At 44.7% G+C, this 21,838-nt stretch overlaps 1 protein-coding gene across 1 annotated transcript in view; it reads right to left on the bottom strand.

Annotated features, from left to right (window-relative positions):
- Positions 1 to 244: 244 nt before the first annotated feature.
- Positions 245 to 21,838, bottom strand: part of LOC144670075 (thrombospondin type-1 domain-containing protein 4-like) — a 253,990-nt gene continuing 232,396 nt past the window's right edge. The window contains exons 15-18 of the mRNA XM_078532470.1: positions 16,998 to 17,171; positions 9,624 to 9,803; positions 3,466 to 3,610; positions 245 to 880 (exon numbers count right to left, since the gene is read on the bottom strand). Of these exons, the coding sequence (XP_078388596.1) occupies positions 738 to 880; positions 3,466 to 3,610; positions 9,624 to 9,803; positions 16,998 to 17,171 (642 nt within the window). The 3' untranslated portion in view covers positions 245 to 737. The remainder of the gene's footprint in view (positions 881 to 3,465; positions 3,611 to 9,623; positions 9,804 to 16,997; positions 17,172 to 21,838) is intronic.

Raw genomic sequence — 21,838 nt, 5'->3', positions numbered from 1 at the left:
ATGGAGATAGCGCAGGAAAGTGGTGTTGAGGTAGATGATCAGCCATGATCTAATTGAATCGGCAGCATGTTCAATGGGCTGAATGGCCTACTCCTGTTCCTATGTTCCTAAATGGGGCAGTACTGGGTCAAGTGTAGATTTTTCAAGAAAAGCTGTAATAATGGCAGTTTTGAGTAAGGGGACCATTAATAATGACATAGTCATGAATGCTAGGAGAAGTGATTGTACAGTTAGAAGTTGAGTATAGTGAAATGTACAGGCAATGTTTTTCACTAAGACCTGAACTTGGAGATAGCAGGTGGACATATGAAAGATTGGATGCAGGGTGAGTGCGATGCTAAGAACTGGTCAAGAACAGCAGGCTGCTGGGGCAGAGATCTCTGGCTCATAGACGAAGAAAGGGATGAAAGCAATAATTTGAGGATGTGCTTTGTCATGAGGTAAAGGAGCCTTGGATTATTCTTGCCCTCCACAATCATCTTCAAGTAGTATGAGGATTTGGCTGAAGAAAGTAACATATTGTAAAGTGACACATAGTTCAGCCAAATCTGACAATAAGTGATTAGACAAGTCAAGTATCAAGTGAGTTTGAGTTTGCCTAACCAGTTTGAGGGTGGCAATGTGCACTCCTTTACAAGGGTTAATGTTAACACACAGGTCTCCCTTACAAAATGTGAATAGCGCAATACAAAAACAGTAAAACAATATTCCTTTAGAAGCAAATCTAAAAGTAGTTGTTATCTACGACCCAGAAATGCTGATACCCTTTTAGCCACTTTGGTACAGGAAGCACAGCAGGCTGTCTTGTAGTAAGAATATACACACAGCCGTGCCTGTACCACCACGTTGCAGTTGTAATATTTATCTATGCAGTTTTCATCTGTAAAAGAAAAGAACAATTTAAAGATTAGGGGCTAAAAATGTGCCTGCATCATTTTTGAGATGTGTGGGATGCATTGCCGTGGACTTAGGCAGTATACGAATTTGATGCTGCCCCTTTTTTTACCGTTTGTAGCTTTGGTCCAATTGATGTCTGTGTGTGGCTTCCTGAATGCTCAGTAAGGATCAAGCAGCATTTGCTTATCTCAAGAGCTGCTCCTTCTGAAGGCTTTCTGCTGTTCAAAGAGAAATTGAACTTAGTATAAGGGAGCTGCTGCTGTCTACTCTTAGTGACACTGAATGTAGCTGCAGCATAAATGGAGCACCAGGGAAGAAAGAGGGATCTTACATTCATGGATGTGGCACTCAGAGCCTCAGTGGTGATATTAACAGGAGGAGAGTTACCATGTTTTCATGGGGACCAGGAGGCCTTCAAGGACCACCCTCAGAATGGTTTGGGAGCAGGTGGTCAGGAGGTAAATTCCAGGGCAAAAACAAAAATTGCTGGAAAAACTCAGCAGGTCTGACAGCATCTGTGGCGAGAAAGACAGAGTTAACATTTCAAGTCCGTAGTTCTGAAGAAGAGTCATATGAACTCGAAACGTTAACTTTGTCTTTCTCTCCACAGATGCTGTCAGATCTGCTGAGTTTTTCTAGCAATTTTTGTTTTTGTTTCAGCTTTCCAGCATCCGCAGTATTTTGCTTTTATCTTAGGTAAATTCCAGGAACCTGGCTCTGACGGCCTGATAGTAAGGCTACAAGAAGTATAATGATTTATAATAAGCATATTGTCACATGACATCTCCTACTTACAAGGAATGTGAGCACGGGTTACATTGCAAATGGCTGATGGCATTATGCACTCCATTTGGAAGGCCTCTGCTTCCATAGCGCCGTCCCCAGCAGCTCTACAGATCCAAATTTTGCACTCTGGGTTTCAAAATAAATTTAAGCCAAAAATTTTAAATCGTACTGATTGTTTCTATACCCATCAATTTGCCTGGAAAAGAAAATTGGGCAGGGTATGAAACAAGTGATCAAATTGCGGAAAATTTTGCAATAATGCCAGGAGCAATATCATCCTACAGTGCTTTAAAAGGAGGAAGCTTCACCCTTAAAAACACTTTGGGCTGAATTTAATGTCCACGATGGTGGCGCTGCCACAGCTGTTTTTGAAAGCCCCTTTGAAATTCATTGGCAATTGGGGAGTCAATTGCCTGCTGTCAGGGCTTCCACCCCTTTAAATGGTGGAAGCCCCACACCCCCAAGAGCTGTCGAACAATCAAAGGGCCAGCAGTTCTTCAGTAGGTGCTGTGCCAGGCCTGGACCAAATAGTATGGAGGAGACCTAGAAACAAGACAAGTTTGTGGGCTGGGGCCAGTTAGGCAGGCCCCAGCAATCGTGGGGGTGGTTCTTTCAGTGTGGGAAGTCCTTGCCACTGGGGAGGTGTGGGGGTTGGGGGTGGTGCGGCCTCTGTAGGGTGCCTGATCAGGAGGTCTGCAGGGAGGCCTCCAGTTTTTACTGTGAGGCATCCCACATGGCACAAGACACCCCCTGTGCTGCTATAATACTAGTGGCGGTGGGATGACACCATTAAGTGGCCAGTAAAGGCCTCATTGACCTCTGGGCGGGAAGGCCGTCTTTTACCTTCTCTGCCCCTCATTTAATCAGGGGAGTTGGGAGGCGACGGGCACTCCATCTGCTGCCTTTCTGCTGGATCCTACAGCTTACCCTGCCTCCTAGCCTGCTCCTGAGCAGGGAATTAAATTCTGCCCTTTCTCTTACAAAATATCAAGATCTCCAACCATCTCATCCCATTCCTTGTTGTCAGATATTTTAATAGACATATGTTTATTATTGTTTTCAGTTTATTCATTCAAGGGATGTGGGTGTCACTGACAAAGATAACAATTGTTATCTTTGTTGCCCTTGAGAAAATGCTGGTGCATCAGCTCCTTGAATCTCTGGTCAAGGTACTCCCAAGCTGATGTTATGTAGGCAGTTTCAGGAACAGCGATGTACTTCCAACTCAGGATGGTGTTTGACTTGGAAGGGAGCTTGGAGGTGGTGGTATTTCATCAGCTTTGTCCTTCGATGTGTTGAAGGTTGCAGGTTTGAGGGGTGCTGTTGAAGAACCCTTGGCAACTTGCTGAGGCAAAATGAGACACGGGAGTAAATGTTCCTCTGTGGAACTTGGGCTATAAACATGTCCTAACATAGCCTATCAAATTTTCCATTCATCTAAGTTAATGGATAAAATAATTAAATTGGTGTCTTTTGCAGATATGCATTCCTCCCTATCCAATTTTCCTGTACTCATTTGCTCAAGTGATGCATTATGCACTAAAGAGGAAAATCTGTCAGTTTAAACCCAGGAAAGTGCCAAGCATAGGAACAATCTCCACTTTCTACATTTTTAAATTTTGAACTTTTACAAGTGTGCATCAGCTTTATACATTACGGAGTTCCAATCAGGTAAAGGCCAAGTAAAGAACTGTCTGGCTAGAACTTTATAATGTATATACAGAGTCTCAATGCTGGAACTGCAATGTAAATGTATCCCTAGTGTTTTGACAGTATGGTTACCTATTTGTGGGGTACAAGGCTTATTGTTGCAACTTTGATGTTCCTCTGGCTTCTGATTAATATCGCACCGCTCATTAGGAATCATGTCATCTCCTAGACAACGGACTTCACGCACTCTGAACCCTCCTTCACATGACTTGGAACACTGCAGATGACAAAGAAATATCCATGATGAGTCATTAATAAACCTGCAGAGGCAAATTGCATTTGGCAAATGAATTTCAATAGAGGTAAATGTGAAGAAATGCATTTGAAGAATAAAGTGGCTACATACTCCTTGGAAAATAGGAGTCTAAATGGCATAGAGCAGCAGGGAGATCTAGGAGTATGGCTACACAAATCAATAAAAGTAACAGAGGTTCATGAGTACATTTTCAAAAAGCAAACAAAGCAATGGGGTTTATTTTGAGAACAACATTGAAAGCAGAGAAGTTATGTTAAATTTGCATAGAACCTTGGTTAGACCATACTTGTATGCTTAAGTATTACTACATGCTTGTATACTTCATGAATTTAAGTCTGCTTAACCTAAATCCTTTGTCATTCTCAGTACAAACACAGTGTTGACTGATATCAGGGTGGGTTGTTGGCAAATCCAGGGACTCTGTCTTGGTTGCGTCTGCCATTTATTGTGTAGTGTGGTATATTTGATCACAGCTGGCTTGTTAATTTACATGTATCTCATAGTTACCCTGAATGTTAAAATACAATATAGATAATATAAATTGTTTTATCTTTCTGACCTTGTATAGTTGTTTATTTTTGTCCAAAATTTGTGGAATTTTGTGGCTTTCATCGTTGAGCAAGTATTTTGAATCTCAAACTTTGTCTACTTTAAACAACACATTATTGGTCCCTAACCAGATCTCACCGACAACTTGGGGGCCTGGCCGATGATCATAACACCCTACACATACATTCCACACATTGGCCAGAATGTTTAGGATGGCAGGGACTCGGCCCCCACCATCTGAAGAGTCAGTGGGGAACACAGCCCTGCCAACTCTGACAGCCTCGCTGCCATTTTACGCTCTAACAGCTGGCGGTAGGTGGGACTTCCACCCCTCACTCGGGAAGATGTCTAGCCTTGGAGAGCTATCGACCAATCAGATTGACCGGCAGCTTTCCAGTCCCTCCAGGATCAGCTCTGCAGTGGCCAAAAGAAGCACTGCAAGAAGCTTCCTGAGCCTAAATCCAGGGAACCGGAGAAAAAGATGTCAAGGGGCCAGATGTGGAGGGTAGGGAAGGCCTGAGGTGGGGGTGATTGGGAACTTGGGGGATAGGCTGGGAGGGGAAAGGAAGGTCCACAGGTCACCGGGCCTTAGGGGGAGGGTGCCCCCAGTCAGAAGGAGGCTTCTGATGGAGATGCCCTCCCCCCATTTTACTGCTCGAAATCTAACACCCTTCATTTCCAGCCCTCCCCCCGCAAACTGTCATCCACCCACCAGCCTTAGAATTGAGGCTGGGCGGGAAATGGCCCTTAAGTGGCCACTTAAAGGCGTTAATTGGGGCAAGGGCGGGCTTCTCATCCGAGGCCCTGCGACCCTCCCCTCCCCCCCAGCATAAAATCACTCCGAGGTTGGGGCAGGCGGGGACCCAGAGGGTAATCCCGTCGGTGCAATTTCATGCTTCCCCCCTGCATCAGAACTCAGAATGGGTGTTGGGAGCGTAAAATTCTGACCTTAATCTTTAAAACATTCAGGTCTTCTAATGGTATGTGTGTGGGTTGTTGCTGGTTGTTTGTCTGGTGTCTGCTCGTTCCTACTGTGATGTTACCTCTCCGGGGAATGATGCTGCCATGTCAACTATTGCTGCTGTGGTCGCTGTGGTAATTGTTGCTGCTGAACCGTTGCCTTTGCTGGAGAATGATTGACCACTTGGAGTGATGGTCGTTCAGTTCCTTGTGCAGTTGCTCAACTCACATCTTCCTCGTCAGCTGTCTGCTGTGAAGGAGCAGCTTCTCCAGTTGTACGTATACGTCTGCAGTCATGATGATATATCTGGTCATTCACTTTCATCATGTACGATCAGGTGACAACTTCTCTACACAGGTCCCAAGTTGCCACATGGGTTGACTTTTGTTAAGAGTGTTGAACATTTGCACTCTGACCTGCTCTCCAATTCACAGCTCTGGCAATGATTTGGCAGCTTTATCAAAGTGGCTTTCTGTCATTTCACTTTGATTTTGTCACTCCTGTTCCTACTTCCGGCCTCAGTTATGTTTTAGCTATTGGAAAAGTAGTTTGGGTGTGGCGTGACATTCACTGCTGAACTGGACTACTTTCCATGCCAGTTGAGCAGACCGCTTTGTCCTGGATGATGTCAAGCTTCTTGAGTGTTGGAGCTGCACTCATCCAAGCAAGTGGAGAGTATTCCATCACACTCCTGACTTGTGCCTTGTAGATGTTGGACTGGCTTGGGGGAGTCAGGAAGTGAATTACTCGCCACAGGATTCTTAGCCTCTGACCTGCTCTTGTAGTATTTAGATGGCTAGTCCAATTCAGTTTCTGGTCAGTGGTAATCCCCAGGATGTTGATAGTGGGGGATTCAGTAATGGTAATGCCATTGAATGTCAAGGGGCAATGGTTACATTTTCTCTTTTTGAAGATGGTCATTGCCTGGCACTTGTGTGGCGTGAATGTTACTGACCAACTGGGCAAGTTTCCACATAGCTGGGTAGATACCAGCTATTCTGGAACAGCTTAGCTAGGAGTGCGGCTACTTCTAGAGCACAGGTCGTCAGTACTGTTGCTGGTATGTTGTCAGGGCCAATAGCCTTTGCAGTAGCCAGTGCTTTCAGCCACTTCTTGATATCATATGGAGTGAATCAAATTGACTGTCGACTGGCATCTGTGACACTGGGGACCTCAAGAGGAAGCTGAGATGGATCATCCATTTGGCACTTCTGACTGAAGATGGCTGAAAATGTTTTAGCCTTCTCTTTTGCATTGATTGTCTGGGCACCCCTATCATTGAGGATGGGCATATTTGAGGATCCTCCTCCTCCAGGGAGTTGTTTAATTGTCCACCACCATTTGCTACTGTATGTGGCAGGATGCAGAGCTTAGATCTGATCCTTTGGTTGTGGATTTGCTTAGGTCTGTCTATCACAGGCTGCTTCTGCTGTTTGGCATACAAGTAGTCCTGTGTTGTAGCTTCACCAGGTTAACACCTTAATTTTAGATATGCCTGGTCCACTCCTAGCATGCCATCCTGCACTCTTCATTGAACCAGGATTGATGCCCTGGCTTAATGGTAATGGTAGAGTGGGCGATATGGAGGATACTGATTCGTCAGCTGAGGAGGTGCTATAGGTGGTGACCAGCAGGAGGTTTCCTTGCCAATGTTTAACCTGATGCCATGAGACATCATGTAGTCCAGAGTTGACGTTGAGGATTCCCAAGGCAACTCCCTCCCAACTGTATACCATTGTATATGTTATAATAAGGATGTGATTGCACTGGAAGGGGTGCAGAGGAGATTCACCAGGATGTTGCCTGGGATGAAACATTTAAGTTATGAAGAGAGGTTGGATAGACTTGGGTTGTTTTCGTTGGAGCAGAGAAGACTGAGGGGGGCGGGGGGGCGACCTGATCGAGGTGTACATGATTATGAGGGGCATGGACAAGGTGGATAGGAAGCAACTGTTCCCCTTAGTTGAAGGGTCAGTCACAAGGGGACATAAGTTCAAGGTGAGGGGCAGGAGGTTTAGGGGGGATGTGAGGAAAATCTTTTTTGCCCAGAGGGTAAAAAATGTCTGGAATGCACTGCCTGGGAGGGTGGTGGAGGTGGGTTGCCTCACATCCTTTAAAAAGTACTTGGATGAGCACTTGGCACGTCATAACAATCAAGGCTATGGGCCAAGTGCTGGTAAATGGGATTAGGTAGGTAGGTCAGGTGTTTCTCACATGTCGGTGCAGACTCAATGGGCCGAAGGGCCTCTTCTGCACTGTGATTCTGTGATTGTGCCGCCATCTCTAGCAGGTCTGTCCTGCTGGTGGGATGGTAACGGTGGTGTTTGGGACATTTTCAGTGCGGTATTATTCCGTTAGTATGATTAGGCTGTTGCTTAACTGTGGGACAGTTCTCCCAATTTCGGCACAAGCCCCAAGATGTTAGAAAGGAGGTCTTTGCAGGGTCGACAGGGCTGTGTGTGCAGTTGTCATTTCCGGTGCCTAGGTCCTTGCCAGGTGGTCCGTCCGGTTTGATTCCTTTTACGCTTCATAGCAGCTTGATACAACTGAGAGACTTGCTAGGCCATTTCAGAGGACATTTAAAAGTCAATCACATTGCTGTGGGCCTGGAGTCACATGTAGGCCAGACCGGGTAAGGATGGCGGATTTCCTTCCCTAAAGGGGGGAAAACTAGGTGGGTTTTTATGACAAAGGTTTTGTGGTCACCATTAGACTACCTTCTAATTCCAGATGTATTAATTTGAATTTAAATTCAACCACCTGCCGTGGTGGGATTTGAACCCATTTCCCAGAGCATCAGCCTGGGCATCTGGAGTACTAGCTCAGTAACATTACTACTCTGCCACCTCCTCCCCAGTGGAATATTCAAAGTCACACTGATTTACCCAGTGAACAATGTTTTATGCAAAGTTGCAGACTGAAGTTTTAATTATTCTCTGCTGTTTCTTACAGCTACTGGCTCTCATACAGCCATCAAAATCCATTCAATTTCAACTGCACATTCCTAACACCATGCTCCAAATGGTGGATGAAATGCCTTCTGCTCTCAAGCCTTTATACACCAAAGATGCCATTAGAGGTCACATGACTATGGCAAGCCTATGCACATGGCACAAAGGCACTTCTCCAAACATCATGGTTGTAGTAGATGAGCTGGTAATAGAAGAGACTGCCTTGTCAACATGGGCAAGCAAAATTCTCAGTGGAAGACAAGAATATATCAAATGTTCTGGTACAGAAAATGGAATCATCAGAGTAGCTCTCACAGAGAAACAATGAGAAGAGGTTTGAAACAAGATATGGGAAGATGCATATTCTAAGCTGTAGTCCGATTTTTGGGCTTGTATTAGGTACTTGTGGAAGGTTTATTGTCCAATGGAGAGAATGAAACAGAGAGAAATCTAGGAAGATGAGGTATAAATCACAAAGTTAAAGCATGAGTGGAAATAAAAACAGTCAACAAAAAAAAGCAGAACCTACAGAATTATCAAGATTATGGATAAAGAAATTTTAAAATATCCTGTCAGATCGAAACAAGAAATATTCCATATAGCCTACATTTCTTGAATTTTACAGTTGCTTTTCATTCAGATTTTCCATCATTTGGACCTGCTATACAGGTGAAGCAGGTTATTTAATTAACATACACTGAGAAGTACCCAATCAGACTTGATACTCACTATTAGCTGCTCCTAATGGGGTTTCCTCTACATTGGAGAGGCCAAACGCAGACTGGGTGACCGCTTTGCAGAACACCTTCGGTCTGTCCGCAAGCATGACCCAGACCTCCCTGTCACTTGCCATTTCAACACTCCACCCTGCTCTCATGCCCACACGTCCGTCCTTGGCCTGCTGCATTGTTCCAGTGAAGCTCAACACAAACTGGAGAACCAGCACCTCATCTTCTGACTAGGCACTTTACAGCCTTCCAGACTGAATATTGAGTTCAACAACTTTAGATCATGAACTCTCTCCTCCATCCCCACCTCATTTCCGATTCCCCTTTTTTCCAATAATTTATATAGATTTTTCTTTTCCCATCTATTTCCATTATTTTTAAATGTATTTCCATCCATTGTTTTATCTCTACCTTTTAACCTATTTCGATCCCTTCCTCCCACCCCACCCCCACTAGGGCTATCTGTACCTTGCTTGTCCTGCTTTCTACCCTTAATGTCACCTATTAGCACATTTCTTAGCTAATATCACCACTGTCAACACCTCTTTGTCCTTTTGTCTATGACATCTTTTGGCAATCTTCACCTATCACTGGCCCTCTATCCAGCTCTACTTGTCCCACCCCACCTTAAACCAGCTTATATTTCACCTGTCTTCTATTTTTCCTTAGTTCTGTTGAAGAGTCATACGGACTCGAAACGTTAACTGTATTCCTCTCCGCAGATGCTGTCAGACCTGCTGAGTTTTTCCAGGTATTTTTATTTTTGTTTTTGTTTTGATACTCACTGCGCTCCATTCAGTATAAAACCATTTTGCGCCACAAGGCTTGAGGTAGCAGGATTGCTGAGTAGGAGGTCTGTTCACAGCAGCGCATTCATAGGAGTTCACCACTGTAAAGTTGTCTTGTGTTTTTCTGATGCATATTACATCCCGGTACTGGGTTCCATTGCTGCATTCAGTGGAACACTATACCAGAGTGGGATAAAAAGACATTGTTGAACCAAAGACTCAGTATATTATGCTACAAGATTTTGTAAAAGGCTAACTTCACAATATAAGCTGTGAGATAAATTTAGTGCATTCTCGCATTAGTGTGCAATGGAACATTTTCAACATTACACATTCAGTGTAAATAGAGTGGATAGGGAGGATCTATTTCTCTTAGTAAAGAGGCCAGGTGTATAGATTTAAAGTAATCAGTAGAAGGATTAGAGGGAAATTGAGGGTGATGAGATTTGAAACTCACTGCTTGAAACAGTGGTAGAGGCAGAAACCTTCACTGCATTTAAAATGTACTTGGATGTGTAATTGAAGTGCTGTAACTGACAAGGCTACAGACTTAAGGGCTGGAAAGTGGGATTAGGCTGGATAACTTTTTCCCAGCTGGCACAGAGACAATGGGCCATAATTTTCTATAATTCTACAAAGATAGCAGGACAAGTGGAAAAGATTGTTTAAAAATCATGTGCAATCCATGGCTTTATAACAGAGGCCCAAGTACAAAAGCAAGGAAGTTATGATAAACCTTTATAAATCATTGGGTGGGCCCAGTTGGAACATTGTGTCCAATTTTGGGCACCGCACCTTAGGTCTGCTAAGGCCTTGCAGAGGGTGCAAAAGATATTTATTATATGGTTCCAGGGATGAGGGACTTCCTTTATGTGGAGAGCATAGAAAAGCTAACATAAAAACATAAGAAATAGGAGCAGGAGTAGACCATACAGCTTGCTGAGCCTGTTTCACCATTCAATATGTTTATGGATGACTTTCAGCCTCCGCCCCACTTTCCCACCCATCCTCATAGCCTCTGATTCAGTGAGAGACCAGAAATCTGTCTGGTTTTTCTCCTTAGAGCAGGAAAGGTTAAAGAAGAGTTAACAGAGGCATTCAAAATCATGAAGGATTCAATAAATAGGAGAAATGTTTCAATAGGCAAAATAATTTTTTTTAGCATATCTTCACATGCGCTTGTTTTCCTTTGAGGAATAATGGAGAGGTGGTGGAAGGATTTCTAGGATGATTAGCAGCCTGTTGACTTCCATGGCCACAAGTCCTATCATGAGACTTGGACTTGGAGCTCCTAGCCTAGAGGTAGGGATGTTACCCACTGCACCTACTTCCAGAAGGACTGGTACAAGTAGACATAAATTTATGGTAATTGGCAAAAGAACCAGAGATGTGATGAAGAGAGTTCTTTCATGCAACAAACTGTTCTGAGCTGAGCTTTTAAAAGGGAATTGGAAAAATATTTGAAGGGGAAAAATTTGCAGAGCTGTGGGAAAAGAATAGGGGAATGGGGCTCATTGGATAGCTCTTTCAAAGGGCTGGTACAGGGATGACGGGCCAAATGAACCCCTTCTGTGCGGCAGCATTCTGTACTTCTTCAATGATTACAACTCACTGAAAAATCCGCATACCTCCAACTCTGTTGGTTTGTGCATCCCGAAATCCCTTTACTCCAAAGCTGACGACTGTGCTTTCAGCCATCTAGGCTCTAAGCTCTTTAATTCTCTCTTGAACATCTCCGCTACTCACGCCCCCTTTTAGGCATTTCTTAAAACCAAGTTCTTGGACCAAGCTTTCAGTCAAACCTTTAATATCTCCTTCTTTTGCTCAGTGTTGATTTTCGTTTCATTAAACTAAAGGTGCTACATAAATGAAAGCTGTTGTTATTGATGCTGGTGGTACTCTTCCCTGTCCCACCAGAAATCTGTCAGGAAGTTGTGGAATTATAGCCAGCAGGATTAAAAGAGCGATGATGGACTGAGAAAATTAGAATTTAAAAAAATTCCATCAGAGTGTTCCAAAGGGTCATATACAGCACTGTTTACCACTCCTCCAAATTTGAAATCATTGGAAAATTTTGGAAATTTTAATGATGACCACCAAACCATTGTTGTAAAAACATATCTGAAAATCTGCCGTCCTTACCTGGTCTGACCTACATGTGACTCCAGGCTCACAGCAATGTGGTAGATTCTTAACTGCCCTCCAAACAAGGGCATTAGGGATGGGCTGGCCTAGCCAGTGATGCCCACATCCCATAAAAACAAATTTTTTAAAAACTATTTACATTCTGACAGAAGATTTTTGGGTTCTCTTTCATGTCGATTGCCATTCTATCCTCATACTCTCTCTTTGCCTCCCTCTCAACCTGTTGTATGGTCTCATTTGAAGAATTTACCTGACATGCATTATGCACCCTCCTTTTTTGTTTCGTCATGGGGGGAGCCGTCTGCTTTTACTGGTGGCAAGCTTGGAGGCAGAAAGGGCAATTATTTAGGTAGGGTGGTGAAGTACCTGAACCCCGCTGCCTTCCTGCCTCCACCAGAATTAAGTTCTGGGTGGGAAAGTCCATGGTTGACCTTTCCACCCCGTCGCCAATTGAGGCTCTTAAGTGGTCAATTAATGACCACTTAAGGGCCTCATCCCACCACCAGTTGCAGGCAAGCCTATCGCCATGTGGCATGCATAACAGCTGAACCTGTGTGGGCCACTTGTTACATAAGAACATAAGAACTAGAAGCAGGAGTAGGCAATTCAGCCCCTCGAACCTGCCCCACTATTCAATACGATCATGGCTGATCTAATTTTGGCCTCAACTCTAATTTCCCGCCCTCTCCCTATAACCTTTCAACCCGTTACTAATTAAAAATCTGTCTATCTCTTCCTTAAGTTTATTCAGCATCCCAGCATCCACTACACTCTGAGGTAGTGAATTCCACAGATTCGCGAACCTTTGAAAAAAGTAATTCCTCCTCATCTCTGATTTAAATCTACCACCCCTTAGCCTAAAACTATGGCCTCTCGTTCTAGAATGCCCCACAAGGGGAAACATCCGCTCTACATCTACTTTGTCTATCCCGTTTAGCATCTTATATGCCTCAATTAGATCTCCTCTCATTCTTATAAACTCTAGCGAGTATAGGCCTAAACTGCTCAATCTCCCCTCATAAGACAAGCCCTGCACCTCTGGAATCAATCTAGTGAACCTCCTCTGAACCGCCTTCAATGCAACTACATCTTTCCTCAAGTAGGGGACCAAAACTGTGCACAGTACTCCAGGTGCGGTCTCACCAATCCCTTGTACTGTTGCGACAACACTTCCCTATTTTTATACTCTATTCCTTTAGCAATAAATACCAAAATTCCATTTGCCTTCCTTATTACCTGCTGTACCTTGTTACCTTGGGGCCGAGTGGGGGGTGCCTTGATTAAAAGAATCAGTGCCTGATTATTTTTTATTCATTCATGGGTGATGGCGAGCTGCCTTCTTGAACCGCTGCAGTCCATGTGGTGTAGGCACATCCACAGTGCTGTTGGGGAGGGGGTTCCAGGATTTTGACCCAACGACAGTGAAGGAACGGCAATATATTTCCAAGTCAGGATGGTGAGTGGCTTGGAGGGGAACTTCCAGGTGGTGGTGTTCCCATGTGTCTGCTGTCCTTGTCCTTCTAGATGGCAGTGGTTGTGGGTTTGGAGGGTGCTGTCTAAGGGGGCTTGGTGAGTTCCTGCAGTGCATCTTGTAGATAGTACATACTGCTTCCACTGTGCGTCAGAGAGAGTGAATGTTTGTGGATGGGGTACCATCCAAGTGCGTTGCTTTGTCCTGGATGGTGTCAAGCTTCTTCAGTGTTGTTGGAGCAGCACTCATCCAGGCAAGTGGACAGTATTCCATCACATTCTTACTTGTGCCTCGTAGATGGTAGACAGGCTTTGGGGAGTCAGGAGGTGAGTTACTTGCCACAGGATTCCTAGCCTCTGACCTGCTCTTGCAGCCACACTATTGATATGGCTAGACCAGTTAGTTTCTGGTAAATGGTAAACTTCAGGCTATTGATAATGGTGACAAGACATCGGGAAGGGGGTCACTGCTGAGAGCCACACCCCTGACCCTGCTCCAACCCCCCTGCACTGCCTCCCCCATGACCCCAACCCTGCAAATCCACCCCCCCCCCTCCCGCCACCAACTTCCCACCAACACAATCCCCCCACACACCACTACTTACCTGTAGCCTGGATCCTGCATGATCCTGGGACTTTGTCAGGGGTGCCCTTCCGGCACCAACCACGGCCTTGTCAGTGGCCCTGTTGAGAACAAGAGTTTCCAGCTTCTGATTGGCCGGCTGCTCTTGCTAGGCGGGATTTCTGCCCCCAGGGTCTTGATTCCAGGGAAAAGCATGCCGGTGGCCTCACCACTGCCTGATTGGTGTGAGGATAGTTGGGCCTTCCCGAAACGTGGCACCGCAGGGCTCCACCAGCTCTTCAGCTGGCAGGCGAGACCCCCGATGCCACAACAAGATTCTGCCCATAATCTTTATTTCCCTTGTCATCCAACGAACCTTGTTTTGGACTCCCTTTCCTTTTGCCCTTGTTGGAATGTACCTAGCCTATACCTGAAGCATCTCGTCCTTAAAGATCACCCATTATTCTGTTACAAACGTTTCCATTTGCATATGTGACTATGTTTATCTAAGATTAAAGTATTCTGTTAATAACTGGAAGGAAAGACTGCTCTCTATATTTGCAGTTTTTAAATAAAATGCTCTATTATTACTTACATCAGAAGACTTTCATTTGCTTCGATAAATTTGCTTAACCCTAATAAGGTCTTCTCTATAATGAAATGTAAGAATAATTCATACCATTTTCTGAATAATGTCAGCAGCAGAATCATTTATATTTTCAAGTCTTGGAATCGTACCAGATTTGCAATAAGTGAGGCAGCGGTGGGAAAAACAACAGCCGCAATGGTGGCTTTTCACATCGTTTCGTCCCAAACCCAGCACATTAATTATACATTCCCGGGATACACACAGTTTCATGGTGGGCAGGCTCCGATTCACCTGCCACGCCCTCGCCTTGCCACTTCATCATGCCAGGCACGTCATGGAGATATTAATGTATATAATGTTATTGGAAATGATTTTAAATTGGACTTGTAGCGGGGTCTGTGTCTGTGGGTATGAGTGTCTTAATTGGATGAAAACCAGCTAGTCTGAGTGCTTTGATGTGTAGTAGTTTTGAGATGTTAAACAATAAGGTACAGGGTACATTTGCATTTTGTTCAATAAATCATTCAAAGACTGGGGGTGAAATCTTGCACCTAGCTAGGAGACACCAAGAAATATGTTTATGTTACTAATAAAATTGGTGCTATGAAAGTGGTTTTATTGTTAGAAGACATGGAGTTCAAAGTGCCTGGTGATACAATGAGAATTAACACTCAAAGGGAAGGCTGGGTACACACAGAAAAAGGGTTTTGTGTGGAAGTCAGAGGCATGTAATATCTAAGCAGCCTGTAAGCCCTATCACTGTCTGCGAAGGAACAAATTGAAAGGGACCTCAATTTAAATTCGTAAGATAAAATGTACTTTGCCTGCTGTCTGTTTAAGTCTATGGGTTATTGTTGCCTTGGTGAAGGTTTACCAAGGAGTGATTAATTTGGGATTTGTTTAAAAGTTATTATGGTAGTAATATGTAGACATGTGTGCGTGTTTAAATTTGTTGTTAAATTAGTAAATGTTTAATTTAATTTATATTAAAAAAAAACCTCTGGAGGCTTGGTGGTTTTTATTCCTGAATTCAGAGCTGCATCTCAAGCATACCATTTGAAATTATAGATTATGACAGTTGTTTAAAGTTCACCTCTGGGATTTTAAATAACTCAGCCTTTACCAACTGCTGTGTCATAACAAGGCACCACATTTAAAATACAGTTGCGCTCAGTGCTTCCAGCCCAAGACTGCAGCAAAGAAGACATGGCCCGAAAGACAAGAAAACTGCAGCCCTCAGTGCCTTTTGGATGCCGTGGAGGCCCACTTTGATGTCTTCCACCCCTGCTCTGGCCACAGGAGGGGCAGCAACATTACCACTCCGGCTTGGGAGGCGATGGCAATGGTGATCAGTCCCAGTGCTGCACAGGAGAGGTTGGCCATCCAATGCAGATACAGGAACTCATCTATGCAGCCTGGGTATGGCAACCATCTCATCATGCTAAACTCACATACTCAAGCCCATCACACATTCACTGGCATCTCACTCACTACCAGCTCAAAGGACATCACCAACCCATTCTCACATACATACCCTAACATGTCCATCTAGTCTCATCTCCTCTGGAGACTGCCTCCTCAGCCCTCAACATCTTGAGGTTACTTGTACAGATCAACATGTGTCCCGACACACACCCTGGTATACCTTCCTTCCCCAGTACAGCCCTCATCCTGCAGCCTCTTCCCTTGCCTGAGGCCACTTCTCCCCCTTCCCCAAGCAAGCCCTAGCCCTACAACCATTGAAAAGCCACCCACATATGGCTGATCTGGTAGATAGAGATCTGCCCGTGAGCCCCACTAAAAGTGATGTGGTGTTGTGTGTGAAGCCTGGAGCTGAAGACTGTGAGTGCTGACTGAAGCAAGATAGGCAAACAAACCTTGAAGGCCCAAGCGAAGTGCAGCCCGCCAAATGCACGCCTTATATATGCTGCTGTGAAATGCGTCGGTGTGTTTTCCTGCCGATGTGGGCGGACGATCCAGCCGGGGGTGGGGAGGGGGTGGTGTAAGTGCAACGGGCTGGCCTTATAATGATATGCAGATGTATTACAATGAGGTTCCCGATTTCCGATGATGGGGTACATGGCCTGCCATCGACGGGCCTTCTCGCCATATTGTCCGCTCGTGCCACTGAATGCGCCCAGCACCAGCGGGCACAGGAAATCCCAGCCTTTATATAAATCACAAGAGATTTGAAAATTTCTAATTCATGACTGCAAGACGTGAGAAATGAGCAGAGGGCCTTCCCTTAGACAAATCACTACTATACTGCTATATACAGTTCTAAACCATTCTATAGCATATACTGGCTTCATTGTACCATTTTATATCCTGTTTTACATTGTATTTATACTATTGACAATTATATACTGACTATATCCTTTTGCATCTTATCATGCCATGGCAAACATCAACCATTATCACAGAGGAAAATGTTGCCAGTTAACCATTGCCACTAACTAGCTGGTGCTCGAAAAATATTTAGAAATGCAAGCAGGAGTGATCAGCATATATTAACTGTCTGCTAATATTATTTTTGATACGTAGATTATGTGATGCGTTGGCAGAGGTGGGAATGTTTTGGATGGATATTAGTTCTCTATCTCACCTGACTCCAGTGCCCAGTGAACCATTGGACATGGCTATCACATGGATTGCTGCTGCATCTCATTGTGTCTGTTGGTCGCTCATTCCCACATCCTTCCAATGGTAGACTGCTGATGTGATTGGTGAGGCAGATGACCGACCTGCTCTTCATTCCTTCACCACATTCTGCTGAACACTAGAAACAGCAACAGACCATAATTATCATGAATGTACTAACTATATCATTTACAGCACAATTTAATCAGAATGTTGTACGGTACATCATTACCGCACAGTACTATAACAATCTATATCATCTCCTATACTGTTCTAAGACGGTAGGAGGGGCATTTGAGACCTCAGGAGATGGTTGTCCCAGGTTTATGAGCCATGGTCAATGGTGGAACCAGTGAATTTTCAGTGGTGATGGAGGGAATGCTAGAACCTTGAGGGGCAATGGCTACTTACAGTGAAGAATCCTTCTGGAAGAGGACTTGTGTTTCCTTAAGCACATGTGAAGAAGGCAGCAGGAAACCGCCTCACGTAATCTTTTCACTACTCATATTGCTCATTGAAATTGAAAATAGGAGGCTCTTAAAAGCAACTGAAGAGGAAAGTGCATGGCTGTAAGATGAGAAATGAGCAGAGGGCCTTCCCTTAGACAAATCACTACTATACTACTATGTACAGTTCTAAACCATTCTGTAGCATATACTGGCTGCATTGTACCATTTTATATCCTGTTTTACATTGTATCTATACTATTGACAATGATATACTGACTATATCCCACTGTAGTATATTGACTACATTACAGCATTTGAGATATTATTCATGTATAATAACAATCCATATCATATATTGCACTTTACATTTGCCATTTAGTAACATGTATGGGCTGTAGTTTACCATTTGATATGCTATACATTGCACTGTACTCTATCTTGAGGGCTTCTAGGGGGTAGGGCAGGGTTGCCCTGGCTTAAGTGCACTCAATGCCTGATTGAGAAACCCGCTTTGGGAAGGAGGTGCCTGCTGAAAGCCACCCCCTGCCCTTTTTTTCTGACCCCCTGCCCCTTATCGATACTAGGCTGCGGGTGCGTTTATTACCGGCAGTAGCCGCAGGTCCCGGTGGTATTGAAGTGTAATAGGAACGTAGAAACATCAAAAATAGGAATAGGAGTAGGTTACTCAAGCCTGCTCCCCATTCAATATGATTATGGCTGATCCTCTATCTCAACACCATACTCCCGCTCTCTCCCCATACCCGTTGACGCCTTTAGAGTCTAGAAATCTTTCTATTTCCTCCTTAAAGATGTTCAGTGACTTGGCCTCCACAGCCCTCTATGGTAGAGAATTCCACAGGTTCACCACCCTCTGAGTGAAGACGTTTCTCCTCATCTCAGTCCTAAATGGCCTACTTCATATCCTGAGACTATGACCTCTTGTTCTAGACCCCCCAGAGAGAGGAAACATTATCCCTGCATCCAGTCTGTCCATCCCGGTCAGAATTTTATACATTTCAACGCAATCTCCTCTCATTTTTCTAAACTCCAGTGAATACAGGCCTAGTCAGCCCAATCTCTCCTCATATGACAATCCTGCCACCCCAGGAATCACTCTGGTGAACCTTTGCTGCACTCCCTCTGTGGCAAGCATATCCTTTCTTAGGTAATGGAAAGCTGCCGGGCTCTGATTGGCTCCCTGGGTTCTAAATCCCAAGGAAGGCCTGACGCTGGCCAGTCAAGTGCTATATGAGGTTGAGAAGATATTTAATAGAGGTGTTCAAGATCATGAGGTACCTGAACAGAGTAGATAGGGAGAAATTGTTCCAATTGGTGGAAGGGTTGAGAACCAGAGGACACTGACTCAAAGTGGTTGGCTAAAGAACCAGAGGTAACATGAGGAAAAACGTCTTGATACAACAAGTGGTTGGGTCTGGAATGCACTGATGAGAGTGTGGTGGAGACAGGTTCATTTTTTCTGTTTTGGATAATTATCTGAAGAGAAATGATTTGCGGAACTATAGGGAAAATGCAGGGGAGTAGGGTTATTAATGGGCAGGCTACTTAAGAAGGCCGATGGATATGCAATGGTTTCTCTTCCTAATCCTGCATCATTAGCTCTGGTGTCCACCAAAGATAGATCTTTGGCCCCGTCATAGTTCTCATCTACATGCTGTTACTTGGTGACATCACTTGAAGGCATGACTGTAGTTTTTACATAAAAACTGACAACAGCAAGCTCTACCACACCACCACCTCTCTTGACTTCTCCACTGTTGCTAAATTATCAGACTGCATATCTGACATCTAATACTGGATGGGCAGAAATTTCCTCTAATTAAATATTAGGAAGACTGAAGCCATTGTTTTCAGTCCCTGCTCCAAACTTTTTCTCTCACTATTGATCCCTGTCGCTGGCAAACAGTCTGGGATTAAACCAGTCTGTTCGTAATCATGATGTCACATTTGATCCTGAGATGAGCTTCAAACTCACATTGGGGAGGCAGTGGCATAGTGGTATCGTCACTGTACTTGTAATCCAGAGACCCAGGTTATTGGTCTAGAGACCTGGGTTTGAATCCCACCACCGCAGAAGATGGAATTTGAATTCAATAAAAAATCTAGAATTGAAAGTCTAATGATGACCATGGCCGTGAAGCCATTACCAAAACCCATCTGGTTCACTAATGTCCTTAACAGAAGGAAATCTGACTACATGTGACTGACTGCCCTCTGAAGTGGCCTGGCAAACCACTCAGTTATATCAAACCGCTAAAAGAAATGAAACTGGATGGATCGTCAGTGATCGACCTAGGTACCAGAAACGACAATGGCAAACTCAGCCCTGTCGACCCTGCAAAGTCCTCCTTGCTAACATCTGGGGGCTAGTGCCAAAATTGGGAGACCTGTCTCACAGACTAGTCAAGCAACAGCTGACATAGTCATACTCACAGAATCATATCTTACAGACATTGTCCCAGACACCACCAGCACCATCCCTGTCCCACTGGCAGGACCAAGGAGACAGCACAGCGGTAAACAGTTGGAAGGGACTTGCCCTGGGAGTCCTCAATATCGACTTCGGACCCCATGAAGTCTCATGGCATCAGGTCAAATATGGGCAAGGAAATCTCCTGCTTATTACCCCCACCCCCCCACCCCTGCCACCATCTCAGCTGATGAATCAGTACTCCTCTATGTTGGACACCACTTGGAAGAAGCACTGAGGGTGGCAAGGGCGCAGAATGTACTCTGGGTGAAGGACTTCAATGTCCTTCACTAACAGTGGCTTGGTAGCACCACTACTAATTGAGCTGGCCAAGTCCTGGGTCTGTGGCAAATGGTGAGGGAACCAACAAGAGGGGGAAACATACTTGACCTAATCCTCACCATCCTGCCTGTGCAGATGTATCTCTCCAGGACAGGTTCGGTAGGAATGACACCGCACAGTCCTTGTGGAAACAAAGACTCGTCCTCACATTGAGGATACCCTCCATCGTGTTGTGTGGCACTACCACTGTGCTAAGTATCTGCTCGAACAGATCTAGCAACTCAAGACTGGGCAACCATGAGACACTGTGAGCCACCAGTAGCAGCAGAATTGCACTCAACCACAATCTATAACCTCGTGGCCGGGCATATCCCCCATTCTACAATTAAGACCAAGCCAGGGGATCAACCCTGGTTCAATGAAGAGTGCAGGTCATGCTAGGGGCAGTGCCAGGCATATCTAAAAATGAGGTATCGACCCGATGAAACTACAGCTCAGGGCTACTTGCCCGCCAAACAGTATATGCAGCAAGTGATAGAGCTAGCAATTCCACACCAACGGATCAGATTTAAACTCTGCAGTCCTGCAACATCCAGTCATGAATGTTGGTGGACAATTAAACAACTCACTGGAGGAGGAAGCTCCACAAATATACCCATCCTCAATGATGGGGGAACCCAGCACATCAGTGCAAAAGATAAGCCTGAAGCATTTGCAACAATCTTCAGCCAGAAGTGCCGAGTGGATGATCCATCTCAGGCTCCTCCAGAGGTCTCCAGCATCACAGATGCCAGGCTTCAGCCAATTCAATTCACTCTACATGATATCAAGAAATGGATGAAGGCACTGGATACTGAAAAGGCTATGGGCCCTGACAATATTCCAGCAATAGTACTGAAGACTTGGGCTGAACTTGCCGCATCTCTAGCCAAGCTGTTCCAGTACAGCTACAACATTGGCATCTACCCAACAATGTGGAAAATTGCCCAGGTTTATCCTGTACAGAAAATGCAGGACAAATCCAACACAGCCAATTACTGCCCCATTAGTTTATTCTCCATCATCAGTGAAGTGACGGAAGGTGTCATCAACAGGGCTATCAAGCGGCACTTGCTTAGTGATAATCTGCTCACTGATACTCAGTTTGGGTTCTGCCAGGATCACACAGCTCCTGACTTCATTACAGCCTTGCTTCAAACATGAAAAAATGAGCTAACACCAGAGGTGAGGTGAGAGTGACTGCATTTGACCGAATGTGGCATTAAGGAGCCCAAGCAAAACTGGAGTCAATGGGAATCAGGGGAAAACACTCAGCTAGTTGAAGTCATATGCAGCACAAAGGAAGATGGTTGTGGTTTTTGGAGATCAATCAACTCAGTTCCAGAACATCATCACAGGATTTCTTTAGGTAGTGTCCTCGGCTCAACCATTTTCAGCTGTTTCATCAATGACCTTCCTCCCATCATAAGGTCAAAAGTGGGGATGTTAGCTGATGACTGCACAACGTCCAGCACCATTCGCCACTCCTCAGATACTGAAGCAGTCCATGTCCGATTGCAGCAAGACCCGGACAACATCCAGGCTTGC

Source organism: Cetorhinus maximus, chromosome 30 (assembly GCF_964194155.1).
Source record: "Cetorhinus maximus chromosome 30, sCetMax3.hap1.1, whole genome shotgun sequence".
Lineage (NCBI taxonomy): Eukaryota > Metazoa > Chordata > Chondrichthyes > Lamniformes > Cetorhinidae > Cetorhinus > Cetorhinus maximus.
This window is presented reverse-complemented; position numbering and strand designations above follow the sequence as displayed.